At 45.9% G+C, this 17,028-nt stretch overlaps 1 protein-coding gene across 4 annotated transcripts in view; it reads right to left on the bottom strand.

Annotated features, from left to right (window-relative positions):
* UST (uronyl 2-sulfotransferase) overlaps positions 1-17,028 on the bottom strand; it is a 294,924-nt gene that overhangs the window by 108,008 nt on the left and 169,888 nt on the right. For all 4 annotated transcript variants that reach the window (XM_028494338.2, XM_024122441.3, XM_028494336.2 and 1 more), the window contains exon 5: positions 7,865-8,018. In XM_028494338.2, the coding sequence (XP_028350139.1) occupies positions 7,865-8,018 (154 nt within the window). The remainder of the gene's footprint in view (positions 1-7,864; positions 8,019-17,028) is intronic.

The raw sequence follows: 17,028 nt of genomic DNA on the forward strand, positions 1-17,028 counted from the left end.
AAGCCCAGGATGTCTGGAAGCAAGCATAAAAGCAGTGGTGATGTAGCTGCTACTACTGTACTTTTCAAGGTGCTGTATTGTAAGATTAAAAATGTTTTCTTTATTTTTTGTATTTGTTTTTTACGTATTATTTGTGTGAAAAGTATTATAAACCTATTACAGTACAGTACTATTGATATATATACCGACTGTGTTAGTTGGGTACCTAGGCTAACTTTGTTGGACTTACGAACAAATTGGGCTATGAATGCGCTCTTGGGATGGAACTCGTTCGTATGTAGGGGTCTTACTGTAAAAGGGGGTCGAAGGGGGGTGCTAATACCTACACCAGAGGATGCCCTGGGGATGAATGCGCTAATATGGGGACAGCCCGCTGACTGTATCAAGCCACACACTCAGCTGTGTGTGTGGTTATCCGGTGACATCTCAGGTGGTGGCTGGTGGCGTTCTGTTCTCCCCTCGCAAAGGCTCCAAGCTCACGGCTCTCTCATGACCCCTCCTTTCCCCCCAAATCCCTTTGTTGTTCCCTACTTGTGCCTCGTGCCTCTCCTCCTTCTATGCCCAACAACTTCTCTGTCCCAAGCTCCCAGGGATACTCCCTGTATTGCTAAACTGCAGAACTGGTCTTTGGTTCTGAAAACACCTGCGACCCCTGCTTTCCACATACTTCAGGACAAATGGATGTCAAAGACATCTCTCTCCGGGGGGGCTCCTTTGTCCTCTGTGCGGCTCACAGCATGTCAGAGCCTGCCGGCCCGCGCACCTCTCCTCCCCACCCCTCGGGGGTCAGAACGTGCCGCTTCAGTGACTTTACAACCGCGTGCCTACACCAGCTTAAGTTTCCAAGTAAATAAACACGGGACAAATGGGTGCCAGCAGGCTAGGATCAAAACGTGTCTCCAGCTGTTGGGAACACAAAGAGGAGCTGTTTCCTTAGAAACGGATTCCCAGGAGAAGGGGTCTAGTGGGGCCATCTGAGATCTCAGCAGAAGCCACATGGACCTGATGGTTCAGGACACGGCCCAGAGTGGCCTGAGCCACAAGAGAACAGCAGCCCCTGCTGGGTCCCCGGAGGAGAAAAGCTCCCTGGATCTATAGAAAGAAATGGTCTCGTGGAGCCACTGATAGAGCCAGGGGTGTGAAAGCATCAATGCTGAAACGTGTTTTGTAAGGTTTTAGCTTTCAAAGCACCTCTGTATAGAATGTTCAATTTATTTTCTCAAGAAGCCTGTGATACAGGCAAGGTAATATGTTCCCATTGTACAGATGAGAAGAGTAAGGTTCGCAAAGGCTAAATCACTGGCTGAGTCACCCAGCTAGGGCAGCCGAGAGCACAACCTAAGTACACCATGTCCTGGGCCGTTAGCTCAGCCTGCAATCATAAGCCAAATTTGAACTAGTTGGAGACAAAGAACTTTCTTACCTTCAAAGATTTGGAAAACAGAGATATTTACCGAAATACGTAAAAAGCAGATGATCCAAATCCCTTATTCGTTTTCTTCCTTTAAGAAAAATGATGCTTTAGGGATGAAGGCACGGCCTGAGGTTTCATTCCCAGGACAGCCTCAGCCAGTCAGGACAGAGTGGAAATTTCCAGAAACGAGTATTTCATACATACACTTCCAAAGCTAAAGGATGCTCAGAGTCCAAAGCTTTCAAGCAGATTAAAATGCATAGCTTTCTGAAAATCTTTGCTGACGCTGGCCAATGTTCAGGCTTCTCCAGAATCCAAATGGGCCAACATGATTCACTGAATTCTTTATGAATTAAGAAGCTGTAAATTACCATCTTTTTTTTTTTTCAAACATGCATTACTTTCCACGCTTTATAGCCAAGATGAATAAACAGTATCACAGAGGCAGTTTTCTCCCTGGGAAAATGCCCTCCTCTCTCTTCCTGCTCTTCAAGTGGAGGATCACCTAGTGAAGGATGGTCTGGTGAAGTTGCAGTAAGTTTGGGTAAGGAGCCCACTTGGTATTTTTTGGAGTTTGAAAGTGCTAAGTGCTGTCTCTGCAGAACATTTTACCATGAAACTTTCTCAGGCCAGGTTTTAGGCAAACAGCAAGCACAAATCACACACGTGTAACTGACAGAGTAGAAATGGCAGGTGACTGGAAACTCAGGGACTGGAAAAGGAGTGGCTTCGGCAGGAATGAGATTCTCCCCCCTTGCTGGTAAATCACAACAGTTGCTCTTCATGAGCAGACATTCATTCTCATTAACTGCATTCTGGGTGCCAGGTATTTCCCTGCCCTGGAAATAACGCTGCCTGAACTCCAGCTGGAGAAGAGTCTCAAGTGCTGGAACGTGTCAAAGTGCGCCTGGGCTCAGATCTACCCCACCTCCTGGGTCGAAAACCAAAAACGGACGCAGCTACATCCGCACTCTGGCTCCGGACAAAGAGAAACGAGCCTAAGAGAACTGCCTTTTCACAGCGTGGCTGCTATAAGTTGAATTTGTATCCGTTCTAGCAATAATTTATTGTAAAATTATTTCCTGATAAATACAAGTGAAGATTGGTTTGGGAAGAAACAGAAACTTTTAGAAAAATCTAACTGTTTCCAGAAAATATGGAAAACAGCTATAAGATGCTTGGGTGTTTGAAAAAAATTGTTATAACAGCTATGTCTTTGTAAAGATGTGTCAGACAAAATGATTTTGCTCAAAAAGCATGGAACTCGGCCCAGTCCTCTTCTCCCTTTACCTACCATTCAGGAAGTCAAACATGAGGTCCAAGTGATCCAGCAACACAGCAGTGGAGTCAGGACAGCCTCTAGGCCTGGCAGGACCCCTAACCCATCACTAGACCCAGGCCCTGTTCCTACATCTGTGAAATGAGAGGTTCCTCATGACCGACCTCCAGGGACCCTGCAAATCCTACGATCCCTGCACCCTTTCCCATTTTCTTCCCAACCACCCGGCCTCAGAGATGATAATATTTCAGCCCCAGAGGGCCCGGCCCTCTCTCAGCTGTATGCTAAGCAGCTCTGCAAGGCTCACGGCCAGGAGCAGAGCTGCCTGATTTTTGGCAACTGGATAAAGCAAGTGGCTTCGGAGCGCTGAGATCTGGAATCATGTGGGGACATCAGTGGACCCGTTTCGGGCCACCCCCCGTGACTCTGTGTGTGTGTAGCGAGCAGGGAGAGGCCTCGCAGCGAGGTCCCCCGAGGGGGTGGCCTGCTCTGCTTGCCCCCTCTGGCGCGGGGTTACCCTGCGTGCATCTCCTTTTGGGCCCTCACGCCCAGGCGGGGCCTCACTGAGGGGACCAGGTCTCCTCACAGCTGCCCTGCACCCCAGCGAGACACAAACAACACCCTCTTTTGAGTGAAACAACTGACCACCCAGGCTTGCCAAAATGAGGACAGGCTCTGAAAGGGGGCAGTTTTATTTCAAGGGTCTGATGAGACCAAGGAGATGGAATGAAAAGTTTCAGCTATTAAAAAAAAAGGCTGTAGACTGTCTTCTTCCAAATAAACAAACCATCCTTTGAACAAGAAAACAGCCCTCCTAACGGGGTCAGGCTGGAGCTGGATCATAAAGGAGTCACGTGTCCCTGGGGCCCCTCTCCACTCCTGCTCCCCTGATTTCTTCCTCTGCTACTTTTGGGAGCCCAGTGCTCTCCTGCTGGGGTCTTGCCAAGGAATGAACTGAGCTCATCTGACACCGGCCCTTCCCAGGACACAGTGCTTTACATTTGGAACGGGGGCCCCTGCAAATCTCTAAGGGTAGAATTCCAGGCAGGGAAATTTCCCTGGAATCTCTCATATCACAGCATAAAGGCTCTTCAAAAATATAAGAGTTGCCTCCATTACCAACTTTCAACATTTTATGGGCTTAAAAAAAAAAGACTAAACCATGAGTTTTTTCTCTCATGTTTACAAAATTTCTCTCACTGATGATTACAACTTATTGTTTGTGTGAAGGCTATGTTATGTGGAATGATTTACAGGATGGCAAAAACTTGACACGGTAGAAAAACGTAGAAGATTCCCCCAACTCCACATTAACTACATTATAACTGTATTAATATTTTTGTTGTTGTTTATTTTATTGATTAAGTAGAGTGTATTGAGGCTTCTACTAGTTCAGCCCCTCTTCTGAGTACCAAGGACATAGATGGAACTCTGATCTTATCTTGTCCTCAAAGAGGTTATAGGCTGTTGGGAGGACAGAAGAGATGTGAAGACATTATATCACCCAGAGAAATGACACGGCCAGTCAGTGCAGAACCTGGTGGGAGCACTGAAGAAGAATATGGGGACATCCATGTACAGCTGTGTAGGTTGTGCACTGCACAACTTTGGGGTCTCCATCCCACAGACCCCATTTTCAATAGAACCCCTGGAAACTTTGAGTGTGAGGAGGCTTGTGAGACTTCAGAACAAGCACCCAGGTGTCAGATATAGGTCTAGAGCAGCAGGGAGGAGTCCTGACTCCCAGAAAGAAGGGGGAGAATTGCTGAGGATGTTTGAAGGCTCATGAGATGACACACCCCCTGCTGGGAGGAGGGCTCTGCTCCTTCTCCCAGCAGGGGATGTGGAGATACAGGAGAAAGAATCACTGATTCAGGTGTGTACAATTTGCGGCAAGGGCTTAATTTCCAAAATGTAAAAACACCTCATACAACTCAACAACAACAAAGCAAACAGCCCAATCAAAAAATGGGCAGAAGACCTAAGTAGACATTTCTCCAGAGAAGAAGTACAAATGGCCAATAGGTGCATGAAAAGATGCTCAACATCGCTAATTATTAGGAAATGCAAATCGAAACTGCAACGAGGTACCACTTCACACTGGTCAGAATGGCCATCATTAAAAAGTCTACAAATAACAAATGCTGGAGACGATTTGGAGAAAAGGAAACCCTCCTACACTGTTGGTGGGAATGTAAGTTGGTACAGCCACTATGGAAAACAGTATGGAGGTTCCTCAGAAAAATAAAAATAGAATTACCATATGATCCAGCAATCCCACTCCTGGGCATATATCCAGACAAAACTCTAATCCAAAAAGACGCATGCACCCCTATGTTCATAGCAGCACTAGTCACAATAGCCAAAACATGGAAACAACCTAAATGACAGATGAATGGATAAAGAAGATGCGGTACATATATACAATGGAATACTACTCAGCCATAAAAAGGAATGTAATAATGTCATTTGCAGCAACATGGATGCAACTAGAGATTATCATACTAAGTGAAGTAAGTCAGACAGAGAAAGACAAATACCACATGATATCACTTATATGTGGAATCTAAAATATGACACAAATGAATGTATCTACGAAACAAACAGACTCACAGACATAGAGAACAGACTGGTGGTTGCCAAGGGGGAGGGGTTTGGGGGAGGGATGTAGTGGGAGATTGGGGTTAGCAGATGTAAGCTATTCTATATGGAATGGATAAACAACAAGGTCCTACCATATAACACAGAGAACTACATTCAGTATCCTATGATAAACCATGATGGAAAAGGATATAAAAAAAAAAGAATGTATAAATGAGTCACTTTGCTGTACAGCAGAAATTAACACAACACTGTAAATCAACTATACTTCAATAAAAAAGGGTGTGAACGATTTGGGGTTATTCATGTCACTTCCCAACTCAAAGTTACTGCAGTGCCTCACAGGGCCTTATATGATCTGTGGTTTCCAAGACTTACCTCTCCAAATTTACCTCCTGCCACTCCCCTCGCCCCACACCTCACTCTATACCAGCCACTCTGTTCTCCCTGCTGATTTCTGAATGAGCACACAAGTGCCCGCTCCAGGCCTTTGGTCCAGCTGCCCCCTCCACTTGGAGCTGCATTCTCCCAACCGACCGAGTGACCAATTCCACTTCTCATTCTAATTGTTGCTTATATGCCAGATCCAATGCCTTCCCTGACCTGCTTATTAACATCGCACGGCAGCCTGTCCCTCATCTCCCCCCCTGCCCGATGGATCCCTGGGACTGCCCGAATCACTTTGCACCTGCCCGATGGATCCCTGGGACTGCCCGAATCACTTTGCACCTGCCTGATGGATCCCTGGGACTGCCCGAATCACTTTGCACCTTCTGGTAGACTATGAATTTACTTATTACCCACATTAATATTTGAAGAGTGGGATGCCTAAAACTTGTTTTCATATCTCTGGTTTTTCAGCAGCTTCTGCTACACTCGGTTCTAACTTTTGTAGTATCGGATTGAGCCAGAAACTTTGTAGTATATTTTGATTACATGGAAGATGCTATATGTTTTCAAAAAAACATATAATGCTAATCAGGTCCAATACAAACTATAAAGACATCATTCCTCTAGTAAGTGGTTCTATACTCTGAATATGTACTTGTCACTGAATAAAAAAGTACAGAGCCATATTCGTAACATGTAGTTTAAAGAAAAAGATCAGGGCTTCCCTGGTGGCGCAGTGGTTGCGCGTCCGCCTGCCGATGCAGGGGAACCGGGTTCGCGTCCCGGTCTGGGAGGATCCCACATGCCACGGAGCGGCTGGGCCCGTGAGCCATGGCCGCTGGGCCTGCGCTCCGGAGCCTGTGCTCTGCAACGGGAGAGGCCGCAGCAGAGGGAGGCCCGCGTACCACAAAAAAAAAAAAAAAAAAAAAAAGATCAGAGTTTTTGCCATCAAAAGTGAAAAAGAAAAAGAAATAAAAGCCACTTTAAAAATATACCATCAGAATATTTCATTGAAGCATTAGGTAGTTGAACAAATGCTAAACGGTGAGTGAAAAGCCTTGGTTTCTAGCGTTGGCCCATCTATAACTAGTTGTGTAGCACTGGATAGGATCCTTAACTTCCGTGCACCTCAGTTTTCTCAACTCTGAATTTTAAGACATGAAAGTGACGTTATCGAAAAATGCTCCGTCCTCCAAACACATACGTTTATCATGCTTTTTAAAATCAAATGAGGAAAGAGACGTTCTGGCGTTGTGCTGGAACTGTGACTAACGATACTTTTCTTTAGCTCGAGGATGCCTCTGTGCACACACCAGCGGTGGGCGCGGGCTCTGGGTTACATGCCAGCCGTGGAAGCAGATCTGCACGGAGCCCTCCATACAGCCTTCTCTTTCTGCTGTGCCTGACAGCCCGGGACGGTCTGGGTGAACCCGACGGGCTCTCTCAGACACAGAGACCAGCATTTCAGCCTCTTTAACACCTCAGTGGCTGAGGCTCTAAGCCACTCAGCAAGTGTTTGTCAATCTAGGTCACACACTAGTGGGAAACGCATCTCTTATTCTGGTGCTGGCTGCAAGATGCACTACTTTCATCTGTTACCAACTCCAAGCTGTGGAAACAATTACTGGGATCAAAATGAACATCCCTATGAAGCTGAGGGTCCCAAAACAAGGTCCAGAAAAGCAAACCGATTTTGCCCAGATGCCTGATTCTGCTGTGCTATGGTGGGAAGGACCTTGGACTTGGAGTCAGAGGACCTGGAAACAGTCAGTCATGGCCGTACTCACATGCTTTTGGAATCTCAGGGTTCTCATCTGAAAATACCCCTCCCTCATGGGACTGTCACTGGAATTGAATGGCATGAAGTATGAGAAAGTACTTTGTGACCTTTTAAGAGAAATCCGCAAACACACCAAAACGACAATAGTGCTGTTCAGGATCCCCTGGGAAAGACTATTTCTTCTCTGGGACCTAAAACCTAGCACGAAAGACAAACTGAGGAAAACAAGATTAGAAAGTCATTTGAGAAAACGTTCGTTAAGATCTGGGTCATCTGGAAAATTAATTTTTCACTGGCAAAAACTTGCTCCCCGAGGACGTGCCCTCATCACATGGAGCTCGTGGGCAGGATGGCCATATGGGGAGGGGACGGAGCACCTCTTCGATGCGACAGGACTTACCAGGTAGCGCTCCTCCTGACTCATGCTGGGGGTACGGATCATGTGATTCTGTTCTCCTCTCCAGTCTCCAAAGCGACGGAAGAAATAGTTAGATAAAAACCGGTTGACAGGGTCTCTAATGATGTTGATGTAGACAGGCTGGTCTCCTCCAAACCTATGACACACACACACGGAGCTGGTTACAAGCCATCACTTCTGGAGGAAAATCAAGCCCACTTAGATACTGGCTCCCCTCTCGCTTAATATATCATCATCAGAAGACCCTGTCTGCTCAGGTGCCAGTGAACAATCTGATCAGCAAGCAGTGTTTCCTGATGGGCACGTACTATCCTGCGGGAGGTGCCTGTCCAGGTACCTCTCAGGTACCTGCCGAGGGGCGGTGAGGGCTGTGCAAACTGCGGTATTTGTCACCGTGAAGGTATGGATGCGGCCTCGTTTTCTCAGGAGGCTGCGGGTTCCTGAGGGCGGGGCCACGCTGAGCTGGGTGTTGTATTCCCACTGGCCCTCATGGAATGTTTCGACTGCCTGGTAAATTCCGAATGCCTCCTCGTTGGGTGAAATGGTACCTATTCTACATTCTAATTCAAACAGTCTCAGATAAGGGGCTCTGCAGGAAGTGGATAATAACAGCCAACATTTATTAAACGCTCCCTGTTGACCTTGCTGTAAATACTTTGTAACCGACTCACCGAACCCTCCCCACACCTCAGTGGAGTAGAAATCATAATTATCCCCATTTACACGGGGGAAACGGAGGCAGGGAGCTCGTCACTTGTGGCTGAGCCCGGATATGAACCCAGGCTGTCTGACTCCAGAATCTGTGCTCTGAACCATGGAGAGAAGATTCCAAAGCTGAGAAAAGTAACAGTGTAAGGGATAACATGAACACTACAAAAATCAATATAATTATCCTCAAATGATGGCAAGGGGTTTTAGATAAAAATAAAGCAAATATCTAAGTGTGCCATTTTAATTCCCTCCACAAAGGGACTAGACAAATGCACTGAATTCTGGCCCAAGAGCGAGGCCTTCGCCGGGCAAAAGGATTAGGTTGGCTGAATTTGTCTTACCGATTCCTCCCCTTTTTCTTTGAACTGCCTGAAAGCAGTGACCCTCAAGGGCCTGGGAGAACTCTCCAGGCTCTGGGCAGAGGTCTTGCTCTGGGGACCTCCTGAGGGACCCACAGGCGTCTCTCACCCCGTGACCTTCCGCTGAGGACGCCTAGACATTCTGTCAGGGGTCAGAAAGAGCTCAGAGAAAACAAACTGACACGGCCCTGCTCCCACCTCTCCAGCTGGCAGACTGTTCACCTTCCAAGACCCAGCCCAGAATCACCGTCACATCCTTCCGCAGTTGACTCCCATCCTGGGGTCGATCCCTCCCTCCTCTGGCTCAAATGCTCTCTCCACTCTGTGTGTACACGTCTGCCTCTCCCATCAGACTCTGGGCCTCCAGAAGCCAGGAACGATGTCCTTTAGACAGTGTGTGGCACACAGTAGGTGCTCAGCCAATGAAGGCATGGTCTTAGAAGACACCATGGGTGGATGTTTCTGAGTCTGCAAGTTTCCGCCCCTATCACAGGGCTCTGTGGTAAAGGAAAGTAGACATAACGAGCCACCAATCGTTTTTTGTGTATTGATACATAGAATGCTTTCCCCAGGTTCTTTTGTTTTCTTTTAATGTGGACAATTTTTAAAGTCTTTATTGAATTTGTTACAATATTGCTTCTGTTTTATGTTTTGGGTTTTTGGCTGCGAGGCATGTGGGATCTTAGCTCCCCGACCAGGGATCACACTCACACCTCCTGCATTGGAAGGCGAAGTCTTCACCACTGGACTGCCAGGGAAGTCCCTCCAGGTCTTTGCATTTTAAAAGAGAATCTTCAGAGAGAAGAATCCAAAGGCACAAGAAGGAATGACTCTCCGATGGTGTGATTTCAGGCACCAGGATGCGTGAATGCGATTCTGGACGCCTCAAATACACCACATTGGAAAACACACCACTCAGGAGCAGGGTTAGTCATGCCAACACGACTCTTTGTCAGATCCCAGATGTACACAAGGTGACGTTCACGCAGCTGGGCGAACAACTAACTAGTTCCAGAAGTCAGCTGTGCCAACCACCGCTAACCACCATCATCCTGGATGTCTCTTGCTCTTTTTAATTAAATTGGGTTTCATATCTATGATAAACAGCAACTAAAGTAATAGGGTTAGGGATTAGAAAGACAAAGCCTGCATACCAGATGTGAATGCAATTCAACCCTCAAATTGCAACATGCTATTAAAAACCTCAACTGTGCTTCCATGGTCATGTGAAGAATGACTATTACGGCTAATTAGCAGAACCGCCCGGTGCTGTGAGTCCATGCACGGCTGCCCACTACGAGATGGTTTTCTCAGCCTGGTCACAGCCACCTTCCACTGAAGGCTGTAGATGAGAAGAATGACAAGGCTTGTCGAGCCGGGGTGACCTGCTCCTGTTTGCACATTGTGACCCAATGCAAGATTTCCAGAAGAAGTTTTAGACAATGTAGGAATTTATTGTCAAATCGTATCAGATACTGTAATAGCCTCTCTAGAAATTTCTAACTGTGAGAGAGGTATCTGATACATATCTTTCCTTTTCCAGAAGATGACAGTAACCATGGTTTCAGACCACCAACCCTCATCCTTTTTCTAGGACACACAGCTCCTTCCCAAACTGGCAAAACCTGGGGTGACATGTCAGTCACACAAAAGGGGCCAAACACCACCCATGTGTCCCTGGGCTTGAGAAGGGAAACAAATGTCCCACCCTCATCCCATCCTCTCTCAGGATCAGTCTGTCTTCTCTCAGTAATTTTAAAATTCTGGTCAGAAGTCCAGGTCACCCTTGGAAGGTCTCTGGGTCACCTGAACTGACTGTTTCCCCCGCCCCTCCCCCGCCTTCCCAGGAAGCACAACACTCTGCCTTATTCTTTTAAAACCCTTGAGAGGAGATTCCACAGCCTCCCTGTGAAGCCATCAGTTGAGGCGTCCTTGTTACGCTCGACCAAAATTCCTAATCTTCCTTTTGTGCACATTTCCTTTGGTCTGATCCACTCGACACAAAGGATCAGCTCCTCTTCAGATGCTTTTACAACCTTTAGCCTTCTCAGCTCCTTTAACGTTTTCTTGCATGTGTTTCTTTTTGAAATCCCTTTAGCATTTGTCTTGAGATTCATTTCCCTTAATTTTATAATCTATAGCTCTAATTTCATCTTTATCAAGTTTTTAAAAAACCTGAGCCGACCACAGCTGATGAGAGGTTCTGTGCTTTGCATACGCTGGAGAGTAGGAGAGTCAGGTCATATTTTGTCTTTCACTTAACAACACCCCCTCTTTGTCCTTGGTCACCACAATAACCACTGCATATTTCGAGCTCTTTCCAGGCCTCCTAAAATAGCAGGTATTTCCAATTTCACTGATATCTGTTCATAGGTCATATTTACCAACTCTTTAATTACCCCTGTGGGTCTCCTTTTGACCCTCTGCAAATTTACCGTATTCTGTTTTTGGTTTTTTGATGAGAAGATGAAGGTCCAAAGCAGGACATAATTCTCTAGAAATAATAACTGCATGGTTCTCACTTCTCCCGTGCATTCCTGAATATCCCATTCTGAGGATTTTCTTCACCATTCCCATTCTGAGGATTTTCTTCACCATTCGCCCCACACAGCTACCTCCATGGATCAACCCTTCAATCAACACTAGTCACCTCCCAGTAGCTACACAAAGCACCCGGCAAAGAATTTTAGGTGCGCTTTCATCAGATTGCTGATGATATTCTTCCTGGGCCATTATTTCATGTATTATATAACAAGATTTAAGGCCAAAACTATATACATGACTCCTCTGCAAGGCAGAAAACCATTCAAAAGCGACTGTCCCCAAATGCCTTATGTCAAATATAGCAGATTGCACTGAAGGCCATCAGACTTGAAGGAAATGTTTCAAATTTTATACTTAAGGGGGGTGGGGAGGAAATGGGCAAGTAAAGACTGAAAAAGTTTAGTAGCAGTATCAGTAAATCATGTTTACACATGAGATTTATAGGCACGGGAGAGAATAAAGTTCTGTTATATTTCCTTGCTTGCGTTTCATACCAGATGCATTGGTCCGCAAAGGATTGGTATCACAGGAGATGGGACAACATTCTGCTCTGAACTAAAAGTAATTCTTTAGAGACATAACCTGCTTACCAATACCTGTCTTTGATTCATATTTTACTTTCTTTTTTTTTTTTTGGCGCTACGCGAGACTTTCACTGTTGCGGAGCACAGGCTCCGGACGCGCAGGCGCAGCGGCCATGGCTCACGGGCCCATCCGCTCCGCGGCATGTGGGATCTTCCCGGACCGGGGCACGAACCCGCGTCCCCTGCATCGGCAGGCGGACTCTCAACCACTGCGCCACCAGGGAAGCCCCATATTTTACTTTCAATGAAGCATGAAAGTGAAAAAAAAAAATTATTCTAGAGAGTTAAGACTATTTTGTCCTCCAGCTACAGTAGAGTTTTCTATGAGTGCAAGCAGCTTTTGAAAGTATACATATATATATATAATTTTTACTTGTGCTAAAATACACATACATAAAATTTACCCTCTCCACCGTTTTTAAGGGCGCAGTTCAGTGGCATCAAGTACATTCACACTGTTGTGCCGCCATCATCACCATCCAACTCCAGAATCTTCTCATCATCCCCAACTGAAATTCTGTGCCCAGCAAACAATCAATCTCGTTCCCCTCCTTCCTCTTTACCCCTGGCAATTTCCATTCTACTGAAAGTATATCTGTATTTTTCACTTCTGGCCTAAAAGTAGAGGTTTATTCCTGTGCTGTCACCCACATCAGAAAAGGAAGAGTGTCCCAAGGCTAGTGGCCCATGCTTTGATCCCTGGCAGTGAGGAAGGAGACACTTTGAAGTGAGAGAAAGGCCACCGTGGAAAAGGATATAGTTGTTTGGGGGGCAGCATGAGGGGCTGCCTGCAGGCGGAGGAGGGGGAAGATGGTTAGTTGACGGTCATTTATCGCAACGGGGTGGAAGGGCCGCCCTCCGTCCTCACAACCTTATTCAGTGGACACTTTGGTCCTTGGTGCCCAGGACAGAGCCTCCCATCACGAAACGGAAGCAGAGGCTGAGTTACTCTCTGCTCCCTGAGCGTCCTGAGGGAAGAGAGGTGGGGGCTTCTGCTGAGTGAGGGTGGGGCGGCTGGGACCCTGGAGTTAAGGTTCCTGCTGGGAGAGGAAGACGACTTGATGGAAGCAAATAGAGGACAAGGAGGAAGCCCTTCGTGGTGTGCAGGGAGATGGGCTCAGCGCAAGTCCAGATCATACTACCCCCTGACGGGCCAGCCATGAGTGTGGGCTCACGGGGCAGCAGAGGCCACCTGCTGTGGAGGGAAAAGAGAAAAGGGAGGCAGAGAGCGCCTCTTTCAGAAGATGAGTCCAGCCATGTCTTCAAGGATAAACTGAGAGAAGACTCTCATTCTGAAAATCAAACTTCTGGGCTCTAAGCAGGTAAAGATAGCAGTCAATAAGCGCTAATATCAGTTTTATTTTGACGCTCTCTTCAGAGCTTGAGGCGTCTGTCACTATTACAAAAGATTTGCAGGACACAATTAAAATGGATGACTTTGCTAATGAGAATGAAAACAAAGTCAACATTTAGAAATAAGATGTGGAAACGCGTTTGAATTATGGAATTAGCGAGATCGGATTTGTTTTGTTAAATGATGCCATCAGAGGGCAGACTTTGTTCACATCAGTAACTAAGACCTCCCTTCAAGGGAAGAAAGAAAGTGTCCAAAACTCACATCGTGTCCTCGCACATCACACCCTACTTACTTCTGCAGCGACTGATTGATTTTTAAATGTTTTGCCTTTGCAAGTTAGTTTTGGCATTAGAGCCAGAGACAAATAAGGAAAGACAAATGGACACAAAGAAGGGTAAGGGGGTCATGGGTGAGAAAGGAAGAGACACGGAAAAAGGTTAAGAGTAGTGGTAGTTTGAGATCAGTTAGCGTATTGATATCTCATAATTCGCTTGGGCTATTTTCATAGCATTGCACTCTGACACAAACCTTCACAGTGTTTTCCCTGCAAGACCCAAGTTGGGGGTCGAGGGGAATTGTAGATTGGAAAAAAATTACTTCCCCCCCCCGCTGAAAAATAATCTTAGGAAACAAAACGGGGCAGGAGGGGGGTAGACAAATTGAATTGTCTGTCACAGTCTTGATGATCTAAGACATACTTAAAGAGATGATGTTGGGAAGCTGAACTTTTTCAAAAATTCTTATTCTTTAGGTGACTTCAACAACTGGGAACAGACACATGAAACCAGAGTACAAAAATATTAAACATCCTACTTAAACATCACAACAAAGAGTAGCATCTTTTAGGCCAAGGTAATTTTGACTCACTTCTCCAGGTAGACCAGGTGAAAAACACTTGTCTGGCCTGAACTTTCAGGTAGCTCAAAAACCAAATGAAAGAGCAGTGGAAAACCTCACGAACCCAAATTGATCTGAGGTTTCTGCTGACCTCCTAGTGTTTATCTCCTCTGGCAGGAAGCCTTCCCCGAGGCAACTACAAAAGCACTATTTTGGTCTGATAGTACCGTTTTCTATGGTTGAATTAATAAAAGTGGATACGGTGAAATTGTTCCTTCTAGGTCTAAAAAAGAAAGAGAAAAAATGGGACAGGACAAGATGCCTAGGTTATGAATAAATGAAACTTATTGAATCACCAAAAACTCACAGGAAAGAATTTTACATCACTCAGAGTATCTAAATTCCAGACAAGAATGCCATACTGAATGGAGAAAAAGAAATAAGGGGCGATTCATTTTGGTATAATGCCGTACGTTTCAAGAGTTCAGAACATAAATGTACAAAAGAAGGTGTTGGGAAGGAGGTTAGACTTTCATTCTTACATTCTGCTTCCCAGCAAGTGTTTTGCTGCATGTCAAGAATGTAAGGAAACTTAGACATAAAGCATCAATACAGAATATTAGGTTACAGTGTCAATTCTTCTTTTTTTTTTTTTTGTGGTATGCGGGCCTCCCTCTGTTGTGGCCTCTCCCGTTGCGGGGCACAGGCTCCGGATGCGCAGGCTCAGCGGCCATGGCTCACGGGCCCAGCCGCTCCGCGGCATGTGGGATCCTCCCAGACCGGGGCGCGAACCCGGTTCCCCTGCATCGGCAGGCGGACGCGCAACCACTGCGCCACCAGGGAAGCCCAATTCTTCTCTTAATAGCCTCATTATCTTGAAACAATGCGTGTCAGCAAAGATCAGGGTAGGTGTCTTAAGAGCAGCTTAATTATCTCTATGCCTTATAATTCAAAATACAGACCTCAGTTTTAAAAGTAAGTGAAATCCCTCTAAACAAGTCCCAACATAGTTGTTTTTCTCTATTAATTGTGTATTTGGGGGCTTTCCTTGTATGCCCACAGTTTGCCATTTGTACCCAAGAAATTTTCCTTAAATAAAGCTATTCCCTTGAAAAAGAAAAGCTGATGGCTTAAATTCCCATGTTCAATGAGTGTAATAGTCTTGTAATGTATTAAAATTCAATGTGTCATTCTATCTATGCTTATGGAGGTCTTGTAGCTGAGGCCCCAGGCCTTGTGCACGTGGGATGGGAAGAGAAAATGAGATTGAACCCATAGTCAGCGTGAATTTTTTCGAGCTGATCAGGCCAGTCTCTACTTTTTCCTGCTTAAAACTCTTCACTACCGTTCCATTCCCGCTGTGCTCCCATTTCCGGGATTCCTTTCCATCCTCTTTGTTCCGTTTTTGCTCAGGCTGGTTCCTGGGCCGCAGTGCCCTTCCCCTTCGTTTGTCTAAAGCTGGACCATCCCTTACAGCCCAGCAGCAATGGCTCCTGCTCCAGCAGGGAGGGTCCTGCCCTCCCACTTCCCCTAGGGGACACCCACTGAGTCTTTCTCCTAAAGCTCATCGTGTTTTGTTGCTGCTTTCTTCCTTAATGGACGAAGAACTTACAGTTCCCTGAAGGCATGGACAGCATTTTTCGTTCACTGCAGAAGCCCCAGTCCTAGCGCAGGGTCCAGAGATAGAGGGTCGTCAATATGTACGTATTTAACTGAACAAGACGGAATCGAGGGAGGAGAAACCAGCGAGAGCAGGGCCCTGTCCTCAAGGCGTTACATTAGAGACACTGCCAGGCTGCACTGGGACAGGAGCCAAACTGGGGGCTCAGACTGAGGCTTCTACAGAAACGCCTTTTAAATGCCACTTGGAATACACATAATATCCTTCTCTCCAAGAACTTGAAAGGCTTTCCTTCACATGTTTAGAGTGTCCCTACAAACCAGGGGTGGGCAGGAACTGTCCCTATTTTATAGATGGGAAAACGGAGACCCTCTCCCCTCAAAAGGTTAAACTGTTCGCCGAGCCTATGGTCAGCAGGAAGGTCTGACACCCAGAGGTCCTGACAGCCAGGTTGACACTGCTTCCTGAAATGCGGTGTCTTCTAGAAGTTCTTTATCATTTTTTTGTCTTTCAGAACTAAATCAATCAAGATTAAACTCTTGGTAGTGTAGGCCATGATAAAATACGGTCACCAGGCTGTGCCCAGCTCTGCTGATCCAATTAAGATATTGGTGTTGGCTTGTCATTAGAGTGCTATACTATCGTGATTAAAATTAGTTGTGTTGCAATTTGTTTTGGTTGTAAAGATTTGCCCTTGAAGCAAGAGGAGTAAATGAATGAGGTTTGACAAACTTATGGTTCCCAGGGAGTAAGGGGCAGGGGGGAGGGATAAACTGGGAGACTGGGATTGACATATACACACTACTAGATATTAAACAGATAACTAATAAGGACCTACTGTATAGCATGGGGAACTCAACTCAATACTCTATAATGACCTATATGGGAAAAGAATCTAAAAAAAGAGTGGATATATGTATAACTGATTCACTTTGCTATACACCTGAAACTAACACAACATTGTAAATCAACTATACTCCAATAAAAAGTTTAAAAAGAAGAAGAAGAAGAAGAAGAAATGAATGAGGTTTGAGGACCTCAGGGGTGACGCAGAAAGAAGGAAGGAGGGAAGGCAGCGCATGAGAGAAGCAAGGGGTCAGAGGGTCCGTGCTCTGCCGTCTACAAGTCATAAA

Source organism: Physeter macrocephalus, chromosome 10 (assembly GCF_002837175.3).
Source record: "Physeter macrocephalus isolate SW-GA chromosome 10, ASM283717v5, whole genome shotgun sequence".
Lineage (NCBI taxonomy): Eukaryota > Metazoa > Chordata > Mammalia > Artiodactyla > Physeteridae > Physeter > Physeter macrocephalus.